The sequence below is a fragment of the Pseudoliparis swirei genome, chromosome 6 (genome assembly GCF_029220125.1).
Source record: "Pseudoliparis swirei isolate HS2019 ecotype Mariana Trench chromosome 6, NWPU_hadal_v1, whole genome shotgun sequence".
Taxonomy (NCBI): domain Eukaryota; kingdom Metazoa; phylum Chordata; class Actinopteri; order Perciformes; family Liparidae; genus Pseudoliparis; species Pseudoliparis swirei.
The window spans coordinates 12850684-12874148 of record NC_079393.1 but is presented as its reverse complement, the minus strand read 5'-3'; the positions used below and the strand labels follow the sequence as shown (position 1 = coordinate 12874148).

General features: G+C 44.8%; 1 protein-coding gene across 4 annotated transcripts in view; it reads right to left on the bottom strand.

Annotated features, from left to right (window-relative positions):
* LOC130194877 (talin-2-like) overlaps positions 1-23465 on the bottom strand; it is a 99383-nt gene that overhangs the window by 16306 nt on the left and 59612 nt on the right. For 3 of the 4 annotated variants that reach the window (XM_056416084.1, XM_056416085.1, XM_056416087.1), the window contains exons 10-41: positions 22068-22223; positions 21327-21428; positions 21162-21238; positions 18290-18473; positions 17725-17838; positions 17202-17310; positions 16597-16805; positions 16272-16370; positions 15548-15715; positions 14722-15016; positions 13358-13524; positions 12632-12760; positions 11578-11691; positions 11352-11465; positions 11095-11229; positions 10745-10873; positions 10534-10636; positions 9394-9602; positions 8878-8997; positions 8537-8734; positions 7908-8047; positions 7313-7406; positions 6803-6892; positions 6565-6687; positions 3686-3829; positions 3278-3463; positions 3007-3147; positions 2162-2343; positions 1424-1556; positions 1209-1310; positions 910-1080; positions 387-533 (exon numbers count right to left, since the gene is read on the bottom strand). In XM_056416084.1, coding sequence (XP_056272059.1) covers positions 387-533; positions 910-1080; positions 1209-1310; positions 1424-1556; positions 2162-2343; positions 3007-3147; positions 3278-3463; positions 3686-3829; positions 6565-6687; positions 6803-6892; positions 7313-7406; positions 7908-8047; positions 8537-8734; positions 8878-8997; positions 9394-9602; positions 10534-10636; positions 10745-10873; positions 11095-11229; positions 11352-11465; positions 11578-11691; positions 12632-12760; positions 13358-13524; positions 14722-15016; positions 15548-15715; positions 16272-16370; positions 16597-16805; positions 17202-17310; positions 17725-17838; positions 18290-18473; positions 21162-21238; positions 21327-21428; positions 22068-22223 — 4584 coding nt within the window. The remainder of the gene's footprint in view (positions 1-386; positions 534-909; positions 1081-1208; positions 1311-1423; positions 1557-2161; positions 2344-3006; positions 3148-3277; positions 3464-3685; positions 3830-6564; positions 6688-6802; positions 6893-7312; positions 7407-7907; positions 8048-8536; positions 8735-8877; positions 8998-9393; positions 9603-10533; positions 10637-10744; positions 10874-11094; positions 11230-11351; positions 11466-11577; positions 11692-12631; positions 12761-13357; positions 13525-14721; positions 15017-15547; positions 15716-16271; positions 16371-16596; positions 16806-17201; positions 17311-17724; positions 17839-18289; positions 18474-21161; positions 21239-21326; positions 21429-22067; positions 22224-23465) is intronic. The other variant, XM_056416086.1, reaches the window with a different exon arrangement.

Genomic DNA, 23465 nt, shown 5'->3' with positions numbered 1-23465 from the left:
CTGCTATGTTTAAGATGAGGGTAAAATAAAAACAATGGAATACAAATAAAAATGAAGGATAAGATCTGGGCAAAGTGTAAAAATGAGAAAACCATCGTCAATTATTAACTGTGCCGTCAGCGTAGTGACATGTCCCCGAGCAGGATGAGTGACAGCTAACATCCCCAGTGGGCTGTGGATTTAAAACGTGTCATCTCTACTGGACTAAGATCACATTCACAGAGGAGGTACTCTTTCAGGACAGGCTCATTTTGCCTTCAGACAAATAAGATGGGGAAGAAGTGTCAACCTGAAATCCATTTAAAACCATCTGAGCAGACTTCTCATCAGATGTTATCACCACTAGCATACATTTTCTTTCAAAATACAAACGCAACCTTACTCACCCTCCCCATGGCCTCAGCAATGGACTCCACCATGCCCCCGACCATGCCCCCTTCACTGGCTGCCTCATTCAAAGTCACCATGATGTCGTCCACGGCCTCCTTCATCAGCTGGGCTGCTTCGGAGATGGCATCGTGGGTGTGGCACGCCTGAGGACAAAGTCGGCGGATTAACGGTTCTGAGACACTCTCTCGGTCTCGCCAGAAGGAAATCTCTGTCAGCTTGACAACACCTCCAGTGTCCCTCCAGCTGGTGTCTCACGAGAGGACACTTCGACAGGCTGGACTCATGCTGCTGTGAGGACTTTCACAATATGTTCTTACAATTTAAACTCAGATGGAATAAAGTTAACATGCTATACACCAGTAATTCTTGAAGCAGAAGTTTTTCACGATCCCCATGAACCCTGAAAAAAACACGACCGCATTACTGTCTTGACCTGCTGAAATGTAGCTTAATATCTCAGGTCACCCTGACGGTCGTGGTCATGGTAAACACATTGCAGCTATATGAACTGCTTGGTACCTTTGGGTTTCCCCCGCCTTCCTTGGCAGCATAGAGCATCTGCAGGGCAGACTCCGACAGGGTCTTGCTCTGGTCTAGGATGGTCATCTGCTGCTGGTGGTCGTGCAGCTTCGAGGCCAAGCCCACCGATGCCACAATGAGTGGGTCGAAGTACCTTGCCAGCTGGGTCACCTGCGAAAACGAGTGATGTAGAGTGATGAAAAGAGACGTCTGAGGAAGGGTTGGATCACGAGATAGAAAACAGACAGAATTGTTTTTCCCCTTTCTAAATCAAGAGAGATATATGGTCAGAGCAGCACCTTGTGTCCGAGTTGTGCAGCTTCCCCTCGGGCCGTTGTGGAGACGGGATCAATCAGATGCCCAATCTCTTGCACGGAAGATGTTAGCTGCTCCTGAAGTGCCTGGAGAGTTACAACGGCAGATAATTACAGTACAAGCCACAACAGAAAGACTCTAGATACAATTAAGTTCTTTCTCTCGGACAAGAGAGAGCTGATGGGGTACTTGAACTCACTTCCATGGAGATATCATCTCTGCAGGGCAATGTCTGCCCAACTGCAGCTAGGGAAGCTTGATCAATGTCCCGGATACACTTATTGATGTTATCAATGGAGTAATCACACTCCCTCTGTCCTGGGGCCTTGTCCCTAGCATCAGACATGTTGAAGAACACATTCATTATTGTGCCATAAAATAGAATACATTTAACAATACAAATAATGGAGAAAAAATACAATATTTAGAAATGTTGAGAACTATTTCTTTCCCAATTTTCTGACGAGTTAGAAAACAAAATGTACTTTAAATAAAGCTACAGCAGCCGATTAGTTGAGCGCAGCATACACTATAGAAGCAGAGGGACAGCTTAAAGGTTAAAGAAACCTAAAGTAACCTGCTATATCTTGTTTGTTTAATTAAATGTAAAATAAACAAGTTGTGGTTTTATGGGGATTTTGTTGGGAGTGTTGTCTCCCCATGAGGTCACCAGGCAGCCATCTGATCTGGAGGGTGATGAGGAAGATAGGTGTGTGAGGAACTATGTAAAAATGTGTTGCAGATATATCTAGTGTTCTCTAATCTATTAAATGGCAGCGGGAATTTCAACAGATATTCACAACTACACAACAATGTATTGTTTAGCTGATGTCATAGGATAAGTAAGCCCTCTGGCTTCAGTCAAAAATGTATTCCTCTAACAGAGCAAAACATGATAAACTTTTGACTATCTACTTTTGATAATCCTGATACCAACCTGATGGAGGTGATGAGACTCTTGATGGAGTCCGAGATTGTTCTGGAGTGCCCGGCCAGAATGGACCACGTAGGAGGATCTTTGGGGTTGAGGACCAGCGAGCGGGCTGTTTCTAAGAGGTAAGTGGAGCTATCGAGCATGGAGCGGGCTGAACGCACAATAGGCTCCTGAGCGGCTGAACCCTGTGGAAATGAGAAACAACAGCCCAGGTAGCCTCTCAACAGAAAAGAGCTAGACACATTGCTATGACAGAGTTGTTAATATTCCTTGACTATCTTGAAGAGATCAAAGGGGCAATCAAAGAGAGGGATGAGATTAGAAAGACAGCTTTACACAGATGCCGGGAGAAACACCTTCGGTCTTTATGATCCGAGCCAAAGCCTCCCTCGACAATTAGATTAACAAGCTGAAGATTAGAGCAGCTGTGCTGAGAAAGAGTGCCGTTCAACAGATTACAGCCATAAAGCTTTTAGAGGACTGTGCGAGAACTGCTCCGCTCAGATTGAAAAAAAAAATCCCTTTTCTCCAATCTTTTCTTGACATTAAAAGAAAAACTAAAATCGGACCTCAATCCAATTCCCCCCATGTTCGCTGTACAAACCCAGATATATATTTGTTCCCAGTGTTGGCTCATATAAAAGTGTCCGTTGTGTCACAAACATATTCAGGAAACCTCTCAAAGAGAAGCTTCAGGATCCTCTGTAGGATGTGTCGGAAAACATGACTAATAGGATGTTTTTATTGCCATTCATTTTCATTCAGCTAAATAATGAGGAACTGTGGAAAGAATGAGAAATAACTTTCTCAAGAGGGGGTTACAAACAAACATAACAATGGATGAATACCTCATAGCTGATTTGCGCCGGGATGCTCGCAAACTCAGGGTTGTTGGCAAAGGTCGACAAGTTTTCTACAGCCTCGAGGAGTGGGGTTGTAGCAACACGGCATCTGTTTCTGTTGTCTTCTGAAAAATCCCCATCTGAGGCCTGAAACAAGACAACACCAGATTGAATATTTGCTCAGTTGAGTCATATTTTTGTAAGCGGCGGAATTATACACACATTTATACACGCTTCTCACGGGACGAAATCATACTGTAACAAATTTACACTCAACGTTTTGATCGGTTGGAGAGTTGACCTTGATGGTTTTGACAAGGTTGGCTGTGGTGTTGGCCACCTCTTTGGCGGACTGGACAAACTGTCTCCTCGCCACAGGGTTGGAGGTTTTAGAAGAAGCCAGGCGGCAGGCGTTACACAGAGCTGAGGTGTGCTTGGCTACAATTGTTGCTGCAGACAAGATCTGACGAACAAAGAAACATCAACAAATAGGAAGCAGAGTTTTAAATGAGCTATTCCGGTGAGTGTGTGGAGAGAAAATAAGGTATGACATTCAGGTAAATAAAAAGTTTTTCAAACTTAATGAGCCTCTTGATCAACAGTCACTAGAGATCTACATAGTGCAGTCTCCATAAGGCAGGGAATGGCTCCGTCATGTTTTAAAGCCCCACATGGACCTTCTTACCTGTGAAGGACTACTAGCTGGGTCTACTAGGTTATAACAAGCCATCTGTATTGCCTGGTGGGCCTTTGCAAACTGGATGGGATCCACCAGCCCCTCGTGGCCTGACTGACTATTGGGATCAGACACACCTACAAGATAAGAGGCCTAAAGGGCAGAAAAGAACAACAGAGTTATATTCAAGCGTGGCGAGAGAGAGAGCGTGCGAGCGAACAACACAACAAACAGTGGCTACCTACGACGACGGCGAAAATCGAGAAACGCGGGCGGATTCGGAACAGACTGAGAGTTCAACCACCCACCTTTTGCCCAGCATCCTTCTTGCTAACGTCCAGTATGATTTTAGGCAAGGATCAGATTCAACCGGACATGGATTGTAACATCATTTTTTTTTGTCTGAACTTAGCTGACCGCGCTGGTGCCGGGGAGTCATATGCCCCACAAGTCCTTCTTCTCTTTTTTCAGCCAGAGACAGAACGGTCTGTAAATAAATCTAAGGGTGGAGGGCTTTGTTTCAAACAACAACATGTGGTGTGACCCCCAAGACATTAAGACTCTTTCGTTCCCTGCTCGCGAACCTGGAACATCTCGATCGATCTCATGCATACCATCTTCCCCTTCTTCCAGCTCGGTCATCGTCATCATCACAGCCACATCCACCACCTGGGACACACCCGGCCACGTAGACGGACCTACATGATGTGTGTGTCGGCATCAGAACAAGTATCCCCGACGCGGCTGTGGTGGTGGCTTGGACTTTAAACAAAAAAAAAAAAAAAAAGTCAAAAGTCATGCCAGCAGCACGTGTGTACCAGAGGAAAAGAGAACGTTGGACACCACCTGCGCCATTCAAGAGAGAAGAGGCTCTCTCTCCTCTCTCTCGAAATCAGGACCAGACCGCCATTTTTGCTTTTTCGGATAAACAAAGGAAAACAAAGGAAGCGGTAGTGTGACGAGCGTAATGCGGTGGTACAGGGCGCTCTGAGTATCGTCGACTGGGACATGATCCAATCCAGTTCCAGTGAAGCGAGTTTGGAAGAGTAGCAATGAGCTCCATATAGCGCTTAAACGGACACCATCGTCCCACGGTAAAAGTTAGGACTTTCCCAACCAAAAGCCGTGGGTTGATGGATCCATCCGTGTGTGAACCCGTGCTGCTGCCTATAACTCCTCCGGTCTTGTATCCCGCAACATGGACGAGTACAAGGCAGGAGGAGGGCGGTGAGGACGCAAAAAGGAGTACCAGACAGAGTGGAATCACAGATGGAGCAGCGCGACACTGGCGCCTATGGCAGGGGCTAGACTATCACACAACCACAGAGCAGACCCCAACGCATGGTGTGTGCCGACGCATCCCTAGCGGACGACCTGAACTCATTTAGATGGCATATCTGGGCGAGTACTGAAGACCTGTGCTAACCAGCTAGGGTCCCCGCCTGCTTCAAGAGATCCACTATTGTCCCTGTGATGAGAATGCAGCATGTATGAATGACTGACTACCCGACCGCCCCTCACCTCGTGGGTGGAAATGCTTTGAGAGGCTGATAATGGACCGCTGCAGTTTGCTTATCGCCCAAACAGATCTCTCATCTGGACAGCCAGAGGGGGCTATGTGAGACTGCTGTTCCACCCCCTGTGTGCTTGATCCTGGACTTCCTGACCGCCAGGCCACAGGTGGTCAGGGGTGGGCACTCCAACCTCCCACCCCCTGAACAGACCCCCCCCCCCAGGGTTGCCCCCCTCAGCCCCTCCTGTACACACATGACTGCCTGATCCGACAACGAGGCGAGAAGGCCTACCTGGAGGAAGTTGCTGATACTTTAGGAGGTACAACAACAGAGGACGTACTCACCACTGGGTTTACGGGACTACTGTGGAGAGGGGGATATAAATATATGGGAGTCCACAGTCCACATGATCCGTGGACAACACACACAGACACAGACACTCTGGTGAAGCAAAGCAGGCGCACGCCACCTCAGGCAGCAGAAATTTAATAAAGTTTCCAGAGGATCTTTTCCCTTCTACTCTGGAGCTGTAGAGAGCGTCCTGACAGGAAGCATCACAGCCTGGTTTGCACGCAACTGCCCAGGACAGGAAGAAGGCTCAGAGAGAGTGCGCGCGGCTGAGCGCACTATTGGAACTACACTCCCACCCTGCAGGACTTGTACACCAGGAGGTGCAGAACCAGAGCCGCCAGGAGCATGAAGGATCCTCACCACCCCACCAACAGACTGTTTCAGCTGCTGCGGTCAGGCAGGCGACTCCGTGGTCACGCTGCAAGAACAGAGAGACTGATCAGGCCATCAGGATTGTGAACTCGACCACGACCCCACCCCCCCATAGACCCACACACTGCCCCTCTTAGGCACACACACACACACACACACACACACTTACTGTAAATATTGTGTTGTTTTTATTTGTAAATAGTGTGTACTTGTTGCTGCACATTCCTGCTGAGCATTGCCACTTTCATTTCACTGCACCATCTTGAATCTTGAATCTTGAATGTATCAATGCGTCACTAGTTGTCGCAGACACTCCACACACACAGTCAAGTATATGAATACATGAATAGATCCCTACATAGATTTATATTGTGCATACGCTTTGTTCAGAGGGAACAAACGATCTGTCAGAGGGTGCCCTTTTCCAGACAAGGCAACTGCATGTTGTGGCCAACTGTCCTGCTAAGGTTTAAATGCTTTAAAAATGGATTCCACCTGGTCCACAAGATGTTTGCATTTCTTTTCATGTGTTCTTTTAAAGGCAGTAGAAAGCTTACAAAAATGCTGCAAGCAATAACCAAAAAACAAGTAAGACCAAAGCAGAAGCCCGATAGCTCAGAGTGAGGAGTTAGCCCCATGCTATGACCTCACCTGTCCTCCAGCCTCCGTGAGCCCACACAGAGCTTTGGACGCCACGCCCACGCTCTCCCCGAAGGCCAGCACATCGCCCGTCTTACAGTGCTGTGAAATACCTGCCATCGACTCTCCTAGGACCTGAGGCATGCAGAAAGAGAAAACATGTACAAATTAAATTATCTGCTGCCTACCAAGTGAAATATCTCTGATAGTTTAAGTATATAGTCAATACAATTATTTAAAAAGCCTGTACCTTTGAATTCTCCATGACACTCTCGATGCATTCAAAATAGGAGAGTTCGTTGACAGGCTCGTTGGGATTATTTAGGAGACCTCTGACAGCCTGTACAGACAGATGGTAGGAACTGACACTACAATGGACACTTCATTTCGAGAAAGGAAACCCTATAAATGGAATTCAAGCTGATTGATACATACTGCCGTGATAAGTAATGATAATCAAGCTTTTCAAAGGCACAGCCGTATTAACATGTTCAGTTACTTGAGCATAAGTGAATGTAGGCTTCAGTATGCAAAACATTTCTGGTTCTACTAGTGTCGCTAATGCACTTACGACACTTATGATCTTATTGTCCATGTAAAGTTAACGGCTCTATGAGAGTAACGATAACAGATGGAAGGAAAGGGTGAAAAAGACCTCCACTCTCCCTGATTAAAACAGACAGGCATGTACAGGCAACAGAATACCAGCCTGAAGACAGGGAAAGTCTGTGTGTGGTCCAGTGTATGCGAGGACGGTCACCTCCAACTCCCTCAGGGCATTGTCACACTCCTTTTGTCCTGCTGCTTGCTGCGTGCAGATCGTGATCAGCTGGTTAATACTCTCCGTCACTGCCCTGAAACACACAGGCAGCCACACAGGCTGTTTAGCTCTCACAGCTGTCCCCTGCATGCACACACAGCATGGCTTCCCGCAGACATGATGCTTTAAGCTCTTCTATTCAAGCATGGCACTGCTGGCCTCTCAGATGTGATTGGCTAAAACTGGAGGGCTGAGATTGTGTTGAGTTTGTGTTCAGCTTTGCTGAGCACCGACAGGCCCGAGCCAATGCTTCCATCTTCCTAATTAGACAGAGAGGAGTTAGTCAGGCCCAAAGCTCTACGGGATCAGGTGTTGGCTTCTCTCTCCATACTTCCTCTCGCACTGCCTAGCAGAGACAGCTTGGGAGTGGCACACAGATACAGCAGGGACAGTTTTTTGGATATCTAAGTAACTTGCAAAAAACTAAAATCTGGACAGAGATTCATATTTTGGACTAAATGGCTCAGTTAACTTGGAAACACTGAGAAAAGAGAATGTGTGATTCATATCAGGTGCCACCTGCAGCTTATCGCACCTTGCTGCCACAGATAGAAGATTCTTAGCGTTGGCTGCCCCTGGATCCACTGACAGAGACTTGGCTGCCAGCAGCAGCTTACTGGACGCCATGGAGATGTTCTTCAGATTACCAATGACTTGGATCTGGTCGTCCTTGCTCTGCATAAGGAAGGAAAAAGAAACATAGGGGATTTTTAAGATGGATTTTGAGTATTCACTGTATTGGCAACAGCTGTCAAAAGTATTGTAAAGAATGCATTGAAGACTCTCAACCATCTCTATCCTGTTTCCTCACTCAGCTGAGCCTGATTAAAGATGGGTGTCATGCTACATCAACTCCAATCCCAGATGATCGTTCAAAATTAATGAGCAAAATAACCAGAACAAGAACATCACAAGATCTCATTACATCCGACTATTATTGATTATTTTTAGATGAGCAGGTCTAATTAACAAATTACTTTAACAGCCGAGGACATAGTGACACAAAGCTATGAGATTGGCCCCTCAGCAATTACGTTTTTTTGCATTTGTCCATCAGGGATTGAGCGCTCCTTTCCGTGTGTAAAATCCTGCCGACAGCGGCTCACCATTGAACTGTTTCAATGGCGTGTGCAGGGGGTGGGGTGGTATGATCATGAAACCTACTTGGGTGTGTCCTGCCATCTCAATGCCAGCATCCAGGAACTCATCAAAGTCTTGGCTGAACTTCCCTGAGGCCGCCGCCAGCTGGTTACTCGATCCACGGGAGGAGTGGACGACCTCGCCTGCAGAGTGGTTGAGTTCAGCTGCTGTGTGGTTCAGATCACTCTGGGCCTCCTGGAATGCCTTACTGCAGGGAGGGAGCTTCAAAGACAAGACAAGCATCAATTCGAGCACACTGCAGAAGTCAGAGGGAAATAACCCGTTTACTTCATTTTGTGCAGTACAGGTGTTTTTGTGAAAGTGCAAATCCACTGAATGTCAAGAAAAGGTGAGATGGGACTCACAATGTCCACCAGCAGTTTCTTGCTGGCCTCGCCAATGCTTCGGAGGGCCATGTCAACATCTTTCTGGCCTGGCAGGCAATTCACACAATTATTCAGGGAGTGCGACACTGCTTTGGCCACCTGAAACACAGCACAGCGCTCGGTCGATGGACTGCCTTTTCATCATTCTAACAATGTGATACACAACACAAAGTCCTAGAGCGAAGCTATAAGGGGAAAACCTCTCAAATGTAAATTGGGCGCACAGCGGTGCACAGTAATCCCTGTCACTAATTTATGCTGCTGTCACAGATATCAGCCAAACAATATGTTTATCCCCCGAAGGGCTGCAGGAGAATGATCAGTCTTCCTCTGGCACTCCTGAGAGAGGAATACCAGGCAGGAGAGAAAATAGCATCGCTTAGAGGGGATGATTGTTATGGAAAAGAAATGTTTACAAATCAGCATTTGGAGAGGGAGAGAGGATCAATACGATTGCTACATGAATATCATACACATTACTGGGAGCTATATTACCTGTGCCAGTCTCTGCTGACTCTCAGCATCTCCTGGATGAACCAGGGCCTGATGGGCTTCATGGATCAGCATGGCCGAGCCCTCCATGACACACTGGGCTGAGTCCAGCATCGCAGCTGCTGCCTGAGGCTCCTTGGTGCTGGCTGACACACCTCTGGCTGCTTGAGCCAATGTCCTTAAAGCCTGTGCTGTTTCTCTGGCAGCCACACCTGCGAACAACCATATCGAAATGACTGTCATTTTGAATGTAGGAACTAAGATGGGAGAAATATCATGAAGCAAAACAAATCAGTGTATTAACAGTATCAGTAAGTACTAGAAAGTGAAGATACAGCCTGACTCCATCCTATGCATAACATGTAACACATGTGTAATATTCAACAGATATACAGGGAATACAGTGGGAGTAAGTAACAACACTTCTGTACAAATCGAAATTGACTTTTTACGAAACATACATTTCATTCTTATTAGTTTTACTTTGCAGCAGTCCTGTTTAAGCAATGCAAACTGAGTTGTATGTGCATTTCCTGTCTTTAATGTAATTTTAAATGCATTGAGAAAATCAGCTGGCAGGGGCTAGCCGTACCACACTGAGAGCAAACGGCAATGCTGGCATAGCCTCATTGTTAATATACTAAATATGGCTCCACATGGGAGGTGTCCTTAACTTATTCTCAACAGAGCCGAGAAGAAAAGCATCAAATTGCATCAACCAGCCATGTGGAGCCAATTGCATGGAATGTTAAATCTAGTGAAAATAAGATTAATGAGAAGTGAGCAGCACCGTGGGCCACAGCATGAAGTGCTAGGGGGAGCGCTCATTGTGAGACATTCTTCTCTCTATCCGTCTTCATCTCTCCTCCCCTGAGATCCTCAATTGGTCCAGAATTGACGACAAAAAAGCCAAACCATTGGGCTCAGTTTAAGGCAATAGCACAAATATAGGAGTCATAATTTGTCCTGCCTGCTTTATCCTCACAGTACCACTTGGCATGATGTAGGGAAACAATTTTTTAAAATTTAAATGTAAAGCCAGTAATCCCCATATATTTATTATATCTATCCATTCTGGCAATATAAACACTTTAAACAACTACCTAAGCTCCCGATACTGTGTACAAAAATGCATTCTCTTACCTGTATAACGTTCATTTCCCTGTGCAGCACATGTCAGCAACTGGGCCATGGAAGAGCCCACAGCCTTAGACGTACTTCCTAAATCCTGAGCACATTTCTCCAGCTATGGGAGCAAAAGAACCGACAAATAAACAATTTCATTCATGTGGTCTCATTGTGTAAGTATGACAATTGAACTTCAAAGCAGATGTATCTACTGTAATGTACCGACCGACTCCCCAGGAAGAGGTTTGAGCTGGCCATCAATGACGGACATCTTCGCATCCTGAAGCTCACTCTTCAGTGTTTGTACAGTTTTGAGGGCTGAATCGATCTCCAGTGGACCACAGGCTTCATGGGCCTTTAAACCACACACACACACACACACACACACACACACACACACACATACATACAGTAAATGTTACACACGAGCACTCATCCATTATGCAGCGCAGACAGGATGCTGGCCTATATGCTGTGCTTGGTATCTCTAAATGAGATCAAATAACTGGGCTTACCAAAGTGCAGCCTTACAACAAACAATTGATAGCAACACATTTCCTGTACGGCGTTAGATACCTTCAGGGTTGCCGTCCTGAGCTCAGCAAGGCAGGTAGCCAAGTTTTTGACACACTGTCCCAGTTGCATAGCAGCAGCCTGATCCGCCACTGTGGGAACTGCCGACTTTGCAGACGTCACCATCTTACTGCCAGGCTGAGCCACGGTGACAGAAAAACAACAACACTTCGTAAGCACGAAACATTTTTATTTGTCCGTGTGTATCTAATGACAGAGAGTGGGACTGTAGCTGACTGCGTCATGATCGTAGGCCTCACCTGTAAGAAGGTCTGGCTGGCCATGATGAGGGTTAGCTGAGCACCGAGCTCCTCGGGCTGAGCCTGGCTGCTCCTCATCCCCTGCACCAACTGGGGAATGCTATCTGCTACTGCCTGCATTGAAACACACCAATCATGTATGCTTCATAGCCTCATCATCATGATTGAAAGAGCTGCATATGATTTAAAAAAAAAATACATCAGTAACAAGAGCTCATGATCATACCTTGCAGCTGTGTACTAGCTGTTGGTGGGAGATGGTATTTTTGTTGGAAGCAGCAGCATTCTGGGCAGCTGCAATGGTCTGAGTGGCTGCAGCCGCTGCCTGCTTCGCGGCTACCTGTTCACATGATACGAATGGAAATCGTTTCAGCTGAAGCAAGAGAGTGGCGCCTGGCCGACAGTAACATTCATTTTAACAGTGCGCAATCTCGATTACATGGGATGTTCAGCATTTCTTTCCCCTTGCAATGCTTCCAAAATGAAAGCACTACAAACACATTGCTTATCTCACATTTATTCATCGACACAAGACAAGTTTTGGACTGATGACAAGATTGAAAACAGAGGGAGAACACATTCCTTGTTTAGTCGACGAGGAGGCAAAGATGATAAAAGAGAGCCGGAATACATGAAATCATTATACTGACAAGACATGTAGACCTGACATGCTAGGTAGGAGTAGTATTTTCTACCCAAAGCATGTGCACATCTGCACAGCAGCTGGATGACAGTCTGTCAGGAGACAACAGGTAGGTTTAATGGGGTTTTAAGGGGTGACTGTGATAATTGTTACACGCCTACTTGCAGATTAATGACACTTTGGTCACATGTTCCTTGATGGAGGCGACCATTGGCACCATTACTGTGACCATCTGATTCAAGGAGGCGGACTGAGATGTTTGTCTAATAGCAGCCCTGGGCAATGCATAGTTTATGTGCCTAGGAAATTGAACATTGGGTGCATTGGGGGGGAAGGGGTATACTAATGGGATTTATAGTTCATTGCGACGGGAACATTTTGTAATAATGACACAGACAAATATACTGAATGGGCCACATTTGGGATTTAATTATCGGTATTGGCATACGTTTACTTTTTGCAGAATGTATAAACTCTCCATTTATTTCTAATATATTTACACTAAAGAGAGGAACAAATGTGGGAAAGGGATATGTATGTGACATCTTTGTTGCCATGGAGAAACGAGGAGCAGTGTTGGGTTTGAATCAAGGTCAAACATCACATAGATGAGAACACCTCGACTCTGAAGACTCACCTCCAGCCTGTTGACCAGCTTTTTCTTGATTGCGTTCTGAGCTGCAGCATTAGTGGCTACGCGAAGCCCTTCAGCTGCCTCCCGAAGCCTCTGCTGCTGGTCCTCATTGTCTGGGTAAGCAGCCGCCCCCTAAGAGCACATAAACACATGACAATGACACATCCAATACACCATCTAACAAAAGCTATTCAGACCTCAGCAATGAGTGTAACAGCTCTGGCCACAATCATTGTGCAATAGATGCAAATGAGCATTTAGCTCCATCTGCTTCTGGCAGTTTCCAAGGAAACCGTCAGTGCCAGATTCCCACTTCCTCTTTGATAATGGCAGTGATATAATTATTAATGAGACACAGATCAAAAACATCTAATGTGCCAGTGGCAGCGTTTCGATTATCTGGGTATTTCGCACTGATAGCATCCAGATCGACTGTGCCAGGGGCTCATTAAGAGCCACGGATACTGGACTCTTTCATTTTGAATGTGAAATGATGCTGGTAGCTAAAGACGTGCATACAATAAAGACAAAATGTGTATTCTATCAAATGAAAGCTCAGTACATATTTGCATGCATTCAGTATATGGCTAAACTATCAACTCTTCTGTTTTAGCTATAAAGCACTAATCAAACGACAGAAAAAGTAACGATATCATGACAGAAAGCAAATACATTTGATTTTCAAGTTATGGTATTTTTGTAAATGACATACTAGTTAAACACTGTTACCTTAGCTGCCTCCACCATCCGAGCTGTGGCATCAGCCAGAAGTTTGGCTGCAGCCAGCAGTTTCTTAGAGTTATCGACATCAACTTCTGCCTCTGCATCAGATCTCATGGCATTGACCAAGTCAGAGGTGGCCTGGGCCAACACCCGAGCCTGACGCACCATCTCACCTGTTCACATACACAGTAAAGAAGTACATGAGGGCAGACACAACGAGGAGAGCAGCACAAATACAAGCCCATATATTACAGATGGAATTCAGCTTTTACTGGATAGAATCATTTGATGTTTTTCAATGAGGCTTTTTGAAAGTAATGTTAACATTTCAAAGTTGTCATTATCCATTTAGCCATTATATTTTGTGGATATTCTGTTAAGGCTGAAGAGGTAAAATGACCAAAGGAAAAGCCTGTTTTTGACTAATCAGGCGACTTGAATACAAATATTAAGATGCACTATATATATGTAATTGTTGCTAAACTAAATCCTGTACACGGAGTGTAATATAACCAGAGATATTAAAAGGGATAATCATTTAAAAAGGAAACGGTATGATGGATTGCCTTGACAAATGAATAATAACGTATGGTTTATATTATCATGTCACCCAATCCTTGTACATCACTAAGAAAATGTTAGTTTTACAGAGTCATAATTACAGCTTCATTAAATTCTATAAGTAGCTGAATGTGAGTCATCCTCTCGCACACAAATCAGTTTTTGCAATATGTAACATCTCCCCACACATCTGCTATAAAAAGCTGCGTTTCCTCCAGCTCGAAATAATTCACCCAGAAAATACATTTTAGTGCCTCACAACCTACATCCGATGGCTTTCGCAATCAACCAATACCGTATCTCTAGAATAGACCAATCACTCATCATTATTATTCTATTTTTTTCTTGTTGATTTATTGAAAAGTCAAAAGTTTGTCCCTCCAAAAATGCCCTTCCTCATGTGTTTCCTTTTAAGTTTCAAAGCCTGCCTGATGTTGATTGAGACCAGATTGAGAGCCTTGTAGTGGTTTTGGATGACATGTTTCTTACAACCCCTTGAGAATTGTCTGGGTTTGGAATTTCTCTAGCTTTATGGCTCAAACCATAACAAAAGCCTGAGCTTTGACAACGTTTCACAGGATTTTAGATCACTCAATATGGACACAAAAGTGGAAAATATCTCACGGCCCTCTTCTGCACCCAAAACACATAACAACAGTCAATTGAAAGCAGGTAAGCCCACTCATTAAAGATCAACTGATTTCTTTTTTTTCTTTCAATACTGTACATCCTTGTGAGTAAACTGAAGAGACGATTAACTGGACGTGACCCACAACATTCTCTCGCCTTGAGTACCTGTATCTACTCACCAGCATCGCCCATGGAAGTGAAAATGTTTTCCGTCACATTCATGATTGTGTCTGTGGCCTGGTCGTAACGTCCAATGGGCTCTCCACAGCTGGCGTAGTGGCGAACGTGCTGCAGCAGGTCGCTGAGGGCCTGGCTCACCACGCCGGCCGCTGCCCCGACTTGCTTCAGGAGCTCGCCGTCGTCGCTGGCCGAGCGGCAAGCCTTGACGCAGGTTTCCACGGAGCGGTCCACTAGCTTTCCGGCCTCGACAAGCTGCTCCTGACACACGGGGGAGCTGATGGTCGGGCTCACCACCTGCACCAGACAGTCATTAGCAGGAACGGAGGACGATCACAAGCGTTGAAGACTATTATGATATGAGACGGACTGTGTCAAGGTAAGGTACGATAATTCAGGCCTTAAGAAAATGGAAAGGTAACGTGTTATTCAGTTGTGTTATATTACTTCTTATAAGTCAGTTATTTTGTTCAAGACATGGCACAAATACATGTTGAATTTGAGCACATCTTCATAGTAAACTGTAACAACGCTGCAATGGCCACTGTCGTACACACTGCTTTGAGGATGTCCTGCCTTTTTTTTAAATTACATTTTTTTTTTAATTTTAATTTATTTAACCAGGAAATGCATGATTGAGATTATAAAATCTCCTTTACAAGAGTCTCCTGGCAAAGACAGCAGCAGTAGCACATTACACAAAGTTTCAGACAATACAACATAAAACAGTGACAGACAATATAAAAAAAAGAAAGATCATTTTTGAGATCTTTTGGCATAGCCTTCATCTACTTGGCTACAGAGATGGACACGTTTTAAAATCAGTACCTTGGTGCAGGCCACCAGCTGAGAGGTGGACAGAGCACACTGAGTGGCAGCTGCGATCACCCGGTTCTGCAATATGGTGTCTTCGGCCACCTGGGCCACGTTCTTGGCCTTCAGGACTAACATAGCAGCTGCATTGGCCACTGCTTTGGCCAGATTCATCAGGGTGTCCTGCAAGGAATAATCAATGTCCTTCACTGAAACACAACTGCGATCGATACATGCCATTGAAGGGACCAGGGCAGTGCATTTTGGTGAAAGTGTGCAAATGATGGCTATCTAATGCAAAAAGAACAACGGTGGTGTAACAGTAAAAATACCTTCAGCAAGAGGCAGATAGCGAGTATGCATTAGACAAGTTAAATAATGAACTAAATCGGTTCTACATCAAAGCAATTTGGTCACAAGTGGTATGAAGGCCATGTGAAGGCAAATGCTTTGTGTGTGGCAGCTGAATGAATTTCAGTGGAAAAGAAATGAGGCAGATCTTGAAGGCGACATATCATTTTATGTTAATGAAATCTGAGAAACTGTATAGTTGTTTTACGACAAACAAATCTCCCTCCGACACTTTGTTATAACCTTCACATAAAGTAACGGTCTAATAATAAAGTCTGATGTGATTACTTCAGTGTGTATTGACATTTCTGTGGGGGCCTGAGATTATGTGTGTGTCTTCCTGTTTGGCCGGCAGTGTCATAGGAACAGTGAGTGGGTGGCGTCCCACCTGGAACTTCTCGTCGGTCTCGCCCTCCCCCATGTGACGGAGCAGGTCCCCGCTGGCCTGTCCGATGCTTCCTGCCGCAGTCAGCACCGTCTGTCTGGGCTGCGAGAGAATGACATCAGCACATCCATTACTCTGGCACGGCCCGTTCTCAAACAAGCCTAAACATGAATGATCTAAAAAACAGACTTCTGGATCAAAAGTCATCCCAGAACACCGTCATCTTCACTGGGACACTGATAGAAATCAAAACATGCAGTTCAACACTGCTTGTGGTTTTGTGGCTCCCAGGATGACAGTGAAGTCCAACCATCAGCGGGCGTCTCACCTCAGCGGCTGCAGGCTCAACAGAGCTGAGCAGATCCGACACAGCTCCTGCCAGCATCCTGGCAGCGCCCATGAGCTTGTGTCCGCTGCCCACCTCATCGTCCATTAATGCCGCGAGCAGCTTGACACCCTTGGACATTTCCGTGAGGTTGGAGGAGATGGTGGTGATGGCGCAGCCCACCGCGGTGTAGTCGGTTTCCGTGGGCTCGCCTGTGAAAGTTGGAGCACCGTCTTTACAAACTACAGAGCTGCTGTGCATCTCAATCTGCTGTCCTGCTGCTGCCACTTTGATTTAGCTCACCCGTGTGGCAGCACGCGCGCAATATGCAATAACACACGCATCAGTGTCAGTGTCATAATTGAGATGGTTCCACAGTGATGAGCACGTTGATGAAGCAAGTTGCCGTGAAGAGGACAACAATGTATATTAGCAAGTGGAGGGTGTATAAGCGCAACCAAACAGGGCTCAACAGTGACTTATTGATTCACACGATAATGTGAAGATAAACTTTATTTTCACAATTTATCCAGCGCAGACGCCACAGAGCAGAATTCTGGAGCCGATGGTGAATACTGAAGCCGTTTAATATTCTCCGAGGCACTCACCTGCGGTGAGATTGACCACAGATGCGGTTCCAGCGGTGATGGCATCAACCTGAGAGTGGATTTCGTGTTTGGATTCATCCACTTTGTTCTGAACCCAAACCCTGGATGCCTTTGGGTGGAGGAGGAAAAGTAGAGCGATTGGCTTTCATCACAGTGGGTGATATTCAGCTCAAGTAAACTTTCTCGTGCAGGATTAAAGGACTAGGGCTGTACAACACCTACGGCTTTGGAAACACTCACGCAATAAATACAGCCTCTATATTTACACTCAGTGCGGTATCCTTATTATATTGGAGAAATATGACGGACTTTGATGTGATGCAAATGGTTAATTCTTTCTAATCTGTTTTTGCTTTGAAAACCAGAGGCTGCAATATCAGTAAGCACACTCAGTGTGAGTATTAGAAAACTCAAGGAGTTTCTGTAAATTATAATGTGAAGGAGTAGTACTGTATATCTATCCATGCTGCACCTACACTAACATATTTATCTAACCTGTGTCGTAAGTGGGAGGGAGACTTACCAAATCATGGCCGAGCGGAGGCAGATTATCTACATATCGCAGGTCAGCCTGAGCCTGCTGCACAGCCTGCACACTGCTGTTTATGGTCCCCATCAGGGCCTGCTGGGCTAGACTCTGGCAACAACAAGCAACAGACACACACAGAGAGTGAATGACCAAAGCAATCGAAATACACAATATGTATTGTTCTACGTTTTGGAAAATCTGTGAAACTCTCTCTTGCGATCTAATTAATGTCTGTAAACACAGATGGGCTTTTAGTGTATCTATGAGATACAACTCAGTCCCTATCTCGCTCTCCTCATATTGTTCATTGTTGACAGTAGGGACCACAATATTTAAAATGCTGCAGATGAGATTTACATGATGTTGAACGATGTACCTCAACACTGTGTTCTGATACAATTATAGCACTGAGCACACCAGCTGTGCTACATACTTTTCTCAATCCTCAATCCAAAATTGGATGCTTCCATTGCAATCTCAAAATATGGTGACAATCCGGGGAATAGGGCTTTTGTCCAGGACGCCATGTTTGCTTGCAAGTGCAAATGCTCTTACTCACAAGTGGGGGCATGTGTCCTCTGTGCATCTGCCCTGTGGTGATTTGCTGCTGGGCAGAGGGCATAGTTCCCACATTGAAGGTGTCCGGGCCGCCAATAGACCCAGACCGGATTATACCTGGAAGTGCTACAGAGCCATGCTCCACACGGCCCACTCGATTGAACTGCTGCTGCAAAATTGTGGACCTTGTACAAGAAGAAAAGACATAGGACGTTCATGTTGAATTTCAGATTATTTCAGTGTGTATGTATATTCAACATGCATGCACAGGATGCAGCCCAACCTAAGGACCTGAGGGTCTAAATGAAAGCATGCGTGTAGTGCAAAGATCAGTAATATACAGGAAGTGAAACATTGCATCGTCTGTATGTCTATGGAAGTGTTGCATTAGAGTTGAACATTATACTTTCTGTTTCTTGTGAGTGTATCTTTTGATGCAGATAGTTGTCCCAGATGATATGACAACTGTTTCTAATTTAGATGACGAAAATTAAACAAATATAATTATGACGCTAAAAACTGTGGAGTGGGCATTATCAGGAAAGAAATATTGTAGAAATCTGTTTTCCTGCCCAGTTCAACAGATGCTCCTGACTCCATTGATTAATTATGGCTTGTTTTGAGAGGCAGCAATTATGTTTTTGTGCTGAGAACCACAACATGAGTCAATTGGCCCATAAGCAGCAGGAATATGATGCCTCATTCTGCCAGAGAGTGGTTTCGCTAAGAGCCGTGTGGATTTCCACTGACAACATATTTCCAAGCTCTATTTGATAGAGCCCCGGTCCATCAGCATTACATTAATTTCCATAATTTACAAAGGGATCTAAACAGAGAAATCAGGAGAGACGCAATCCAACTGGGATGTACAGTGCATCCGGAAAGTATTCACAGCGCTTCATTTTTTCCACATTTTGTTATGTTACAGCCTTATTCCAAAATGGATTAAATTCATTATTTTCCTCAACATTCTACACACAAAAACCCATAATGACAAAGTGAAAACAGTTTTTTGCAAATTTTTGCACATTTATTAAAAATAAAGAACGAAAACATAACATGTACATAAGTATTCACAGCCTTTGCTCAATACTTTGTTGAAGCACCTTTGGCAGCAATTACAGCCTCAAGACTTCTTGGGTATGATTCCACAAGCGTGGCACACCTATTTCTGGGCAGTTTCTCCCATTCTTCTTTGCAGAACCTCTCAAGTTCCATCAGGTTGGATGGGGAGCGTCGGTGCACAGCCATTTTCAGATCTTTCCAGAGATGTTCAATCGGGTTCAAGTCAGGGCTCTGGCTGGGCCACTCAAGGACATTCACAGAGTTGTCCCGAAGCCACTCCTTTGTTATCTTGGCTGTGTGCTTCGGGTCGTTGTCCTGTTGGAAGATGAACCGCGCCCAGTCTGAGGTCCAGAGCGCTTTGGAGCATGTTTTCATCCAGGATGTCTCTGTACATTGCTGCATTCATCGTTCCCTCAATCCTGACTCGTCTCCCAGTTCCTCCCGCTGAAAAACATCCCCACAGCATGATGCTGCCACCACCATGCTTCACTGTAGGGATGGTATTGGCCAGGTGATGAGCAGTGCCTGGTTTCCTCCAGACATGACGCTTGGCATTCAGGCCAAAGAGTTCAATCTTTGTTTCATCAGACCAGAGAATTTTGTTTCCCATGGTCTGAGAGTCCTTCAGGTGCTTTTTTGCAAACTCTAGGCAGGCTGTCATGTGCTTTTTACTGAGGAGTGGCTTCCGTCTGGCCACTCTACCAAACAGGCCTGATTTGTGGAGTGCTGCAGATGGTTGTCCTTCTGGAAGGTTCTCCTCTCATCATAGAACAACGCTGGAGCTCAGAGTGACCATCGGGTTCCTGGTCACCTCCCTGACTAAGGCCCTTGTCCCCCGATCGCTCAGTCTGGCTGGGCGGCCAACTCTAGGAAGAGTCCTGGTGGTTCCAAACTTCTTCCATTTCCGGATGATGGAGGCCACTGTGCTCATTGGGACTTTCAATGCTGCAGAAATCTTTCTGTACCCTTCGCCAGATCTGTGCCTCGATACAATTCTGTCTCGGAGGTCTATAGATAATTCCTTGAACTTCATGGCTTGGTTTATGCTCTGATAGGCACTGTCAACTGTGATACCTTATATAGACAGGTGTGTTCTCAATCATGTCCAATCAACTGAATTTAGCACAGGTGGACTCCAATCAAACATCTCAAGGATGATCAGTGGAAACAGGATGCACCTGAGCTAAATTTTGAGTGTCATGGCAAAGGCTGTGAATACTTATGTACATGTTATGTTTTCGTTCTTTATTTTTAACAAATTTGCAAAAATTTGCAAAAAACAGTTTTCACTTTGTCATTATGGGTTGTTGTGTGTAGAATGTTGAGGAAAATAATGAATTTAATCCATTTTGGAATAAGGCTGTAACATAACAAAATGTGGAAAAAGTGAAGCGCTGTGAATACTTTCCGGATGCACTGTATAAATGAATGAATATAACTGGTTCCAACGAGGGGGTTTATTTACCGGCGTGATTTCTTAACTTCTGAATGATACAGCCTGCTTTTGTGAAATAATTTTGTGTCTGGAGCCTGAGGCAGGTTTTGTGTTTAGGTCTGCACAAACAAAAATACTACAAGGAAGCAATTTAGCAAATTGTCTTCATGAATATCGAGAACAGTGAGTGTTTAAACATTTTTTTAAATTTAAAGTTCTGTTTTCGTGTTTAATTCTAACATTGCCGCTCATGAGGGGTACTGCTGCCAGAAATGTAATCGCATGCACAAATACAAACAGTAGGGTTTAGAGTCATGCAGAATACCTAAACTTGTGTCCACGTTCTCCTTGATAATTCATGAGCACTACTCACTTCTTGGGGGACACCGATTCCTCCAGCATGGTGGATTCCTCATCTCCCTCAAGGCCAAAACGATCCTTACTCTGCTTCTGTAGAAAGAAGGGCAACAGACATCACAGTCAACAATATAGGCTAAATGTATGTCTTATATCAAACATTTTATTTTGTATTACTTGCCTTCTTAAGAATGATGTCAATGTATCCAGCAATGAGTTGGGATATCTGCTCTCCCTCTGTAGTCTGGACAGAGTAGTAACTCTCCTGGTACTCTCCAAAATCCTTTGTGAGGCGTTGAAAGACAGACGAGATTCAGGGCAACTTTTTAACATCTATCTGGCATTGCTAAATAAATAAGCTTCTATGGCACATCCTATTTCTTCAAAGACCTGATTACAAATGACATGTAGTGAATCACAAACTGTTAACTTCTAAAGCATTCCACAGAAACGCTTGGGTGAATATTCTCAGCTTAAAAATCAAGGTTGACAAATACACCGGAGAGTATTTTTTTGAAATTTACATAATCTATTAATCTTTAAATGGATTGTTCATTTCCAATATGGGGGAGAAACAGACAGTACAGTTGCCAGCAGCTGGAAAGGAAAATTGAAAAAGCTTTCAGAAAAATAATACATCTAAATTCTCCACATTCTTCCCGAGGCATCTATTGTTAACTCCGATGAAAAAGATGACTAGCATGCTGAAAACGTTCAATATGGAAGTCTGAGGTCTCAAAAGTTTTTAGGATGCTGTTTATATTGGGAAATGAAAAAATTGGGGAAAATATAAAAATAGGATGTGGAGCCTTGCAAATTCCGCTGTTCAAAGAATAACTGAATATGTGCATAGGATAGGGAGTATATCACATCTGCCATCTGTGAGAATGCTGAGAACTTCATGGAAAGAGTCGCACAGTACCAGGGTGAAGCTCTTGGGGGAGGCAGCCCATCTCTTGACTGTTGTGAGAGGCCAATCCTGCACCACCTCCTTCGTCTTCTCGTCCACTCGCATCACTGACTCTTTGGTTATCCCCAGCAGCCTCGGGACCAGCTTATTTTTACTCTTCATCTTTTCCTGTCAAGATAGGAAAACATGAGACAACATTTACGTCGGTGCTTCACACCTACACAGATGATTCATTCAAGGCGCAAAAACATTGTGCCTTTCGGTTTGTGCAGTTGTAATACACGCTGTGGCCGTGGCTTGCAACCCCGATTGGATGAGGAGGAGGAGAAGGGCAGCTGTGAAGTGACCCAGCCGAGTCCGGCCTTGTTTAACTGCTGCTTTATTGAGCAGGGTCTCCACAGGGTTTAGTCGCCGCCAGCACAACAGCATGGCGCTTTCACAAGCTCTCTGCCTCAGAAGCTACGTCGTCCTCCACTCTCTGCCCACTGGAAATCTGTTAGAGCTCACTTCAGAGACTGAGCCTACACTTGGCTCCCCTCCAGGAGTGCAGAAGACGACACAATAATTATTGGTTTGTAGAGGCGTGGGAGTTCAAAATACGTGGATTTTATGTTGACAGACTATTGTTTTTCGTTGGTGTTTTTATTACTTCGAGGTCTGAGAACCTCGCAAAGGTTAATAATAGAGGGGCTTCTAGGTTCAGGGCTCCCAATGCAAGGACAGATAACATTATCCCAGTATTCATGATATCTTCATACAAAGGCTTATTAAAAACATCCATTGTTTTAGGTCAGGTCACTTGAACGTTATTATTATCAAGGCTGATTTTAAGCAGGAAGTTCCATTTTCTAATCTTAAGTGGGTTGCTACGCTATTATAGGATTTTAAATAGATTGACCTTGATTATTGTTGGGAGCAATCTGCAAGAAGTCACTTTAGAAATAGCAAGCGTTAGTTTATATTGTACATGAAAAACCTGCAAACGCACACCTATGCAGGTTCATTTACTACGGTGTGCAGCATTTCCGTCTATGTGAAGATTACAGCAAGAGAGTGATTGCCAACCTGCAGTGATTAAAGACTGACAGATGATAAATGGAAGGTCACAATAAACTCTCAGAATTGCTTCAACAAAGCCAGGTCTGTGCGAGCATCGAGAGCAGAGTGCAGCTGGAGTGAATTATTTAACAGTCTTGAAATCTCCATCACTCCATCTCTCCAACGAAGGCAGGCAGCGCGCGTACATGTTGATGCACATGCACTCTTCCGTAAACTCACTCGAGCACAACGATAATCTGAATCCTGAAGTCTGCTTTAACTACACGGACAAACATTCAATTTATTGTCCATTAGGACCCCAGCAGACAACTGCACGCTTCCTCTTTTCCCCTCTTTCCTGCAAGTTCATAG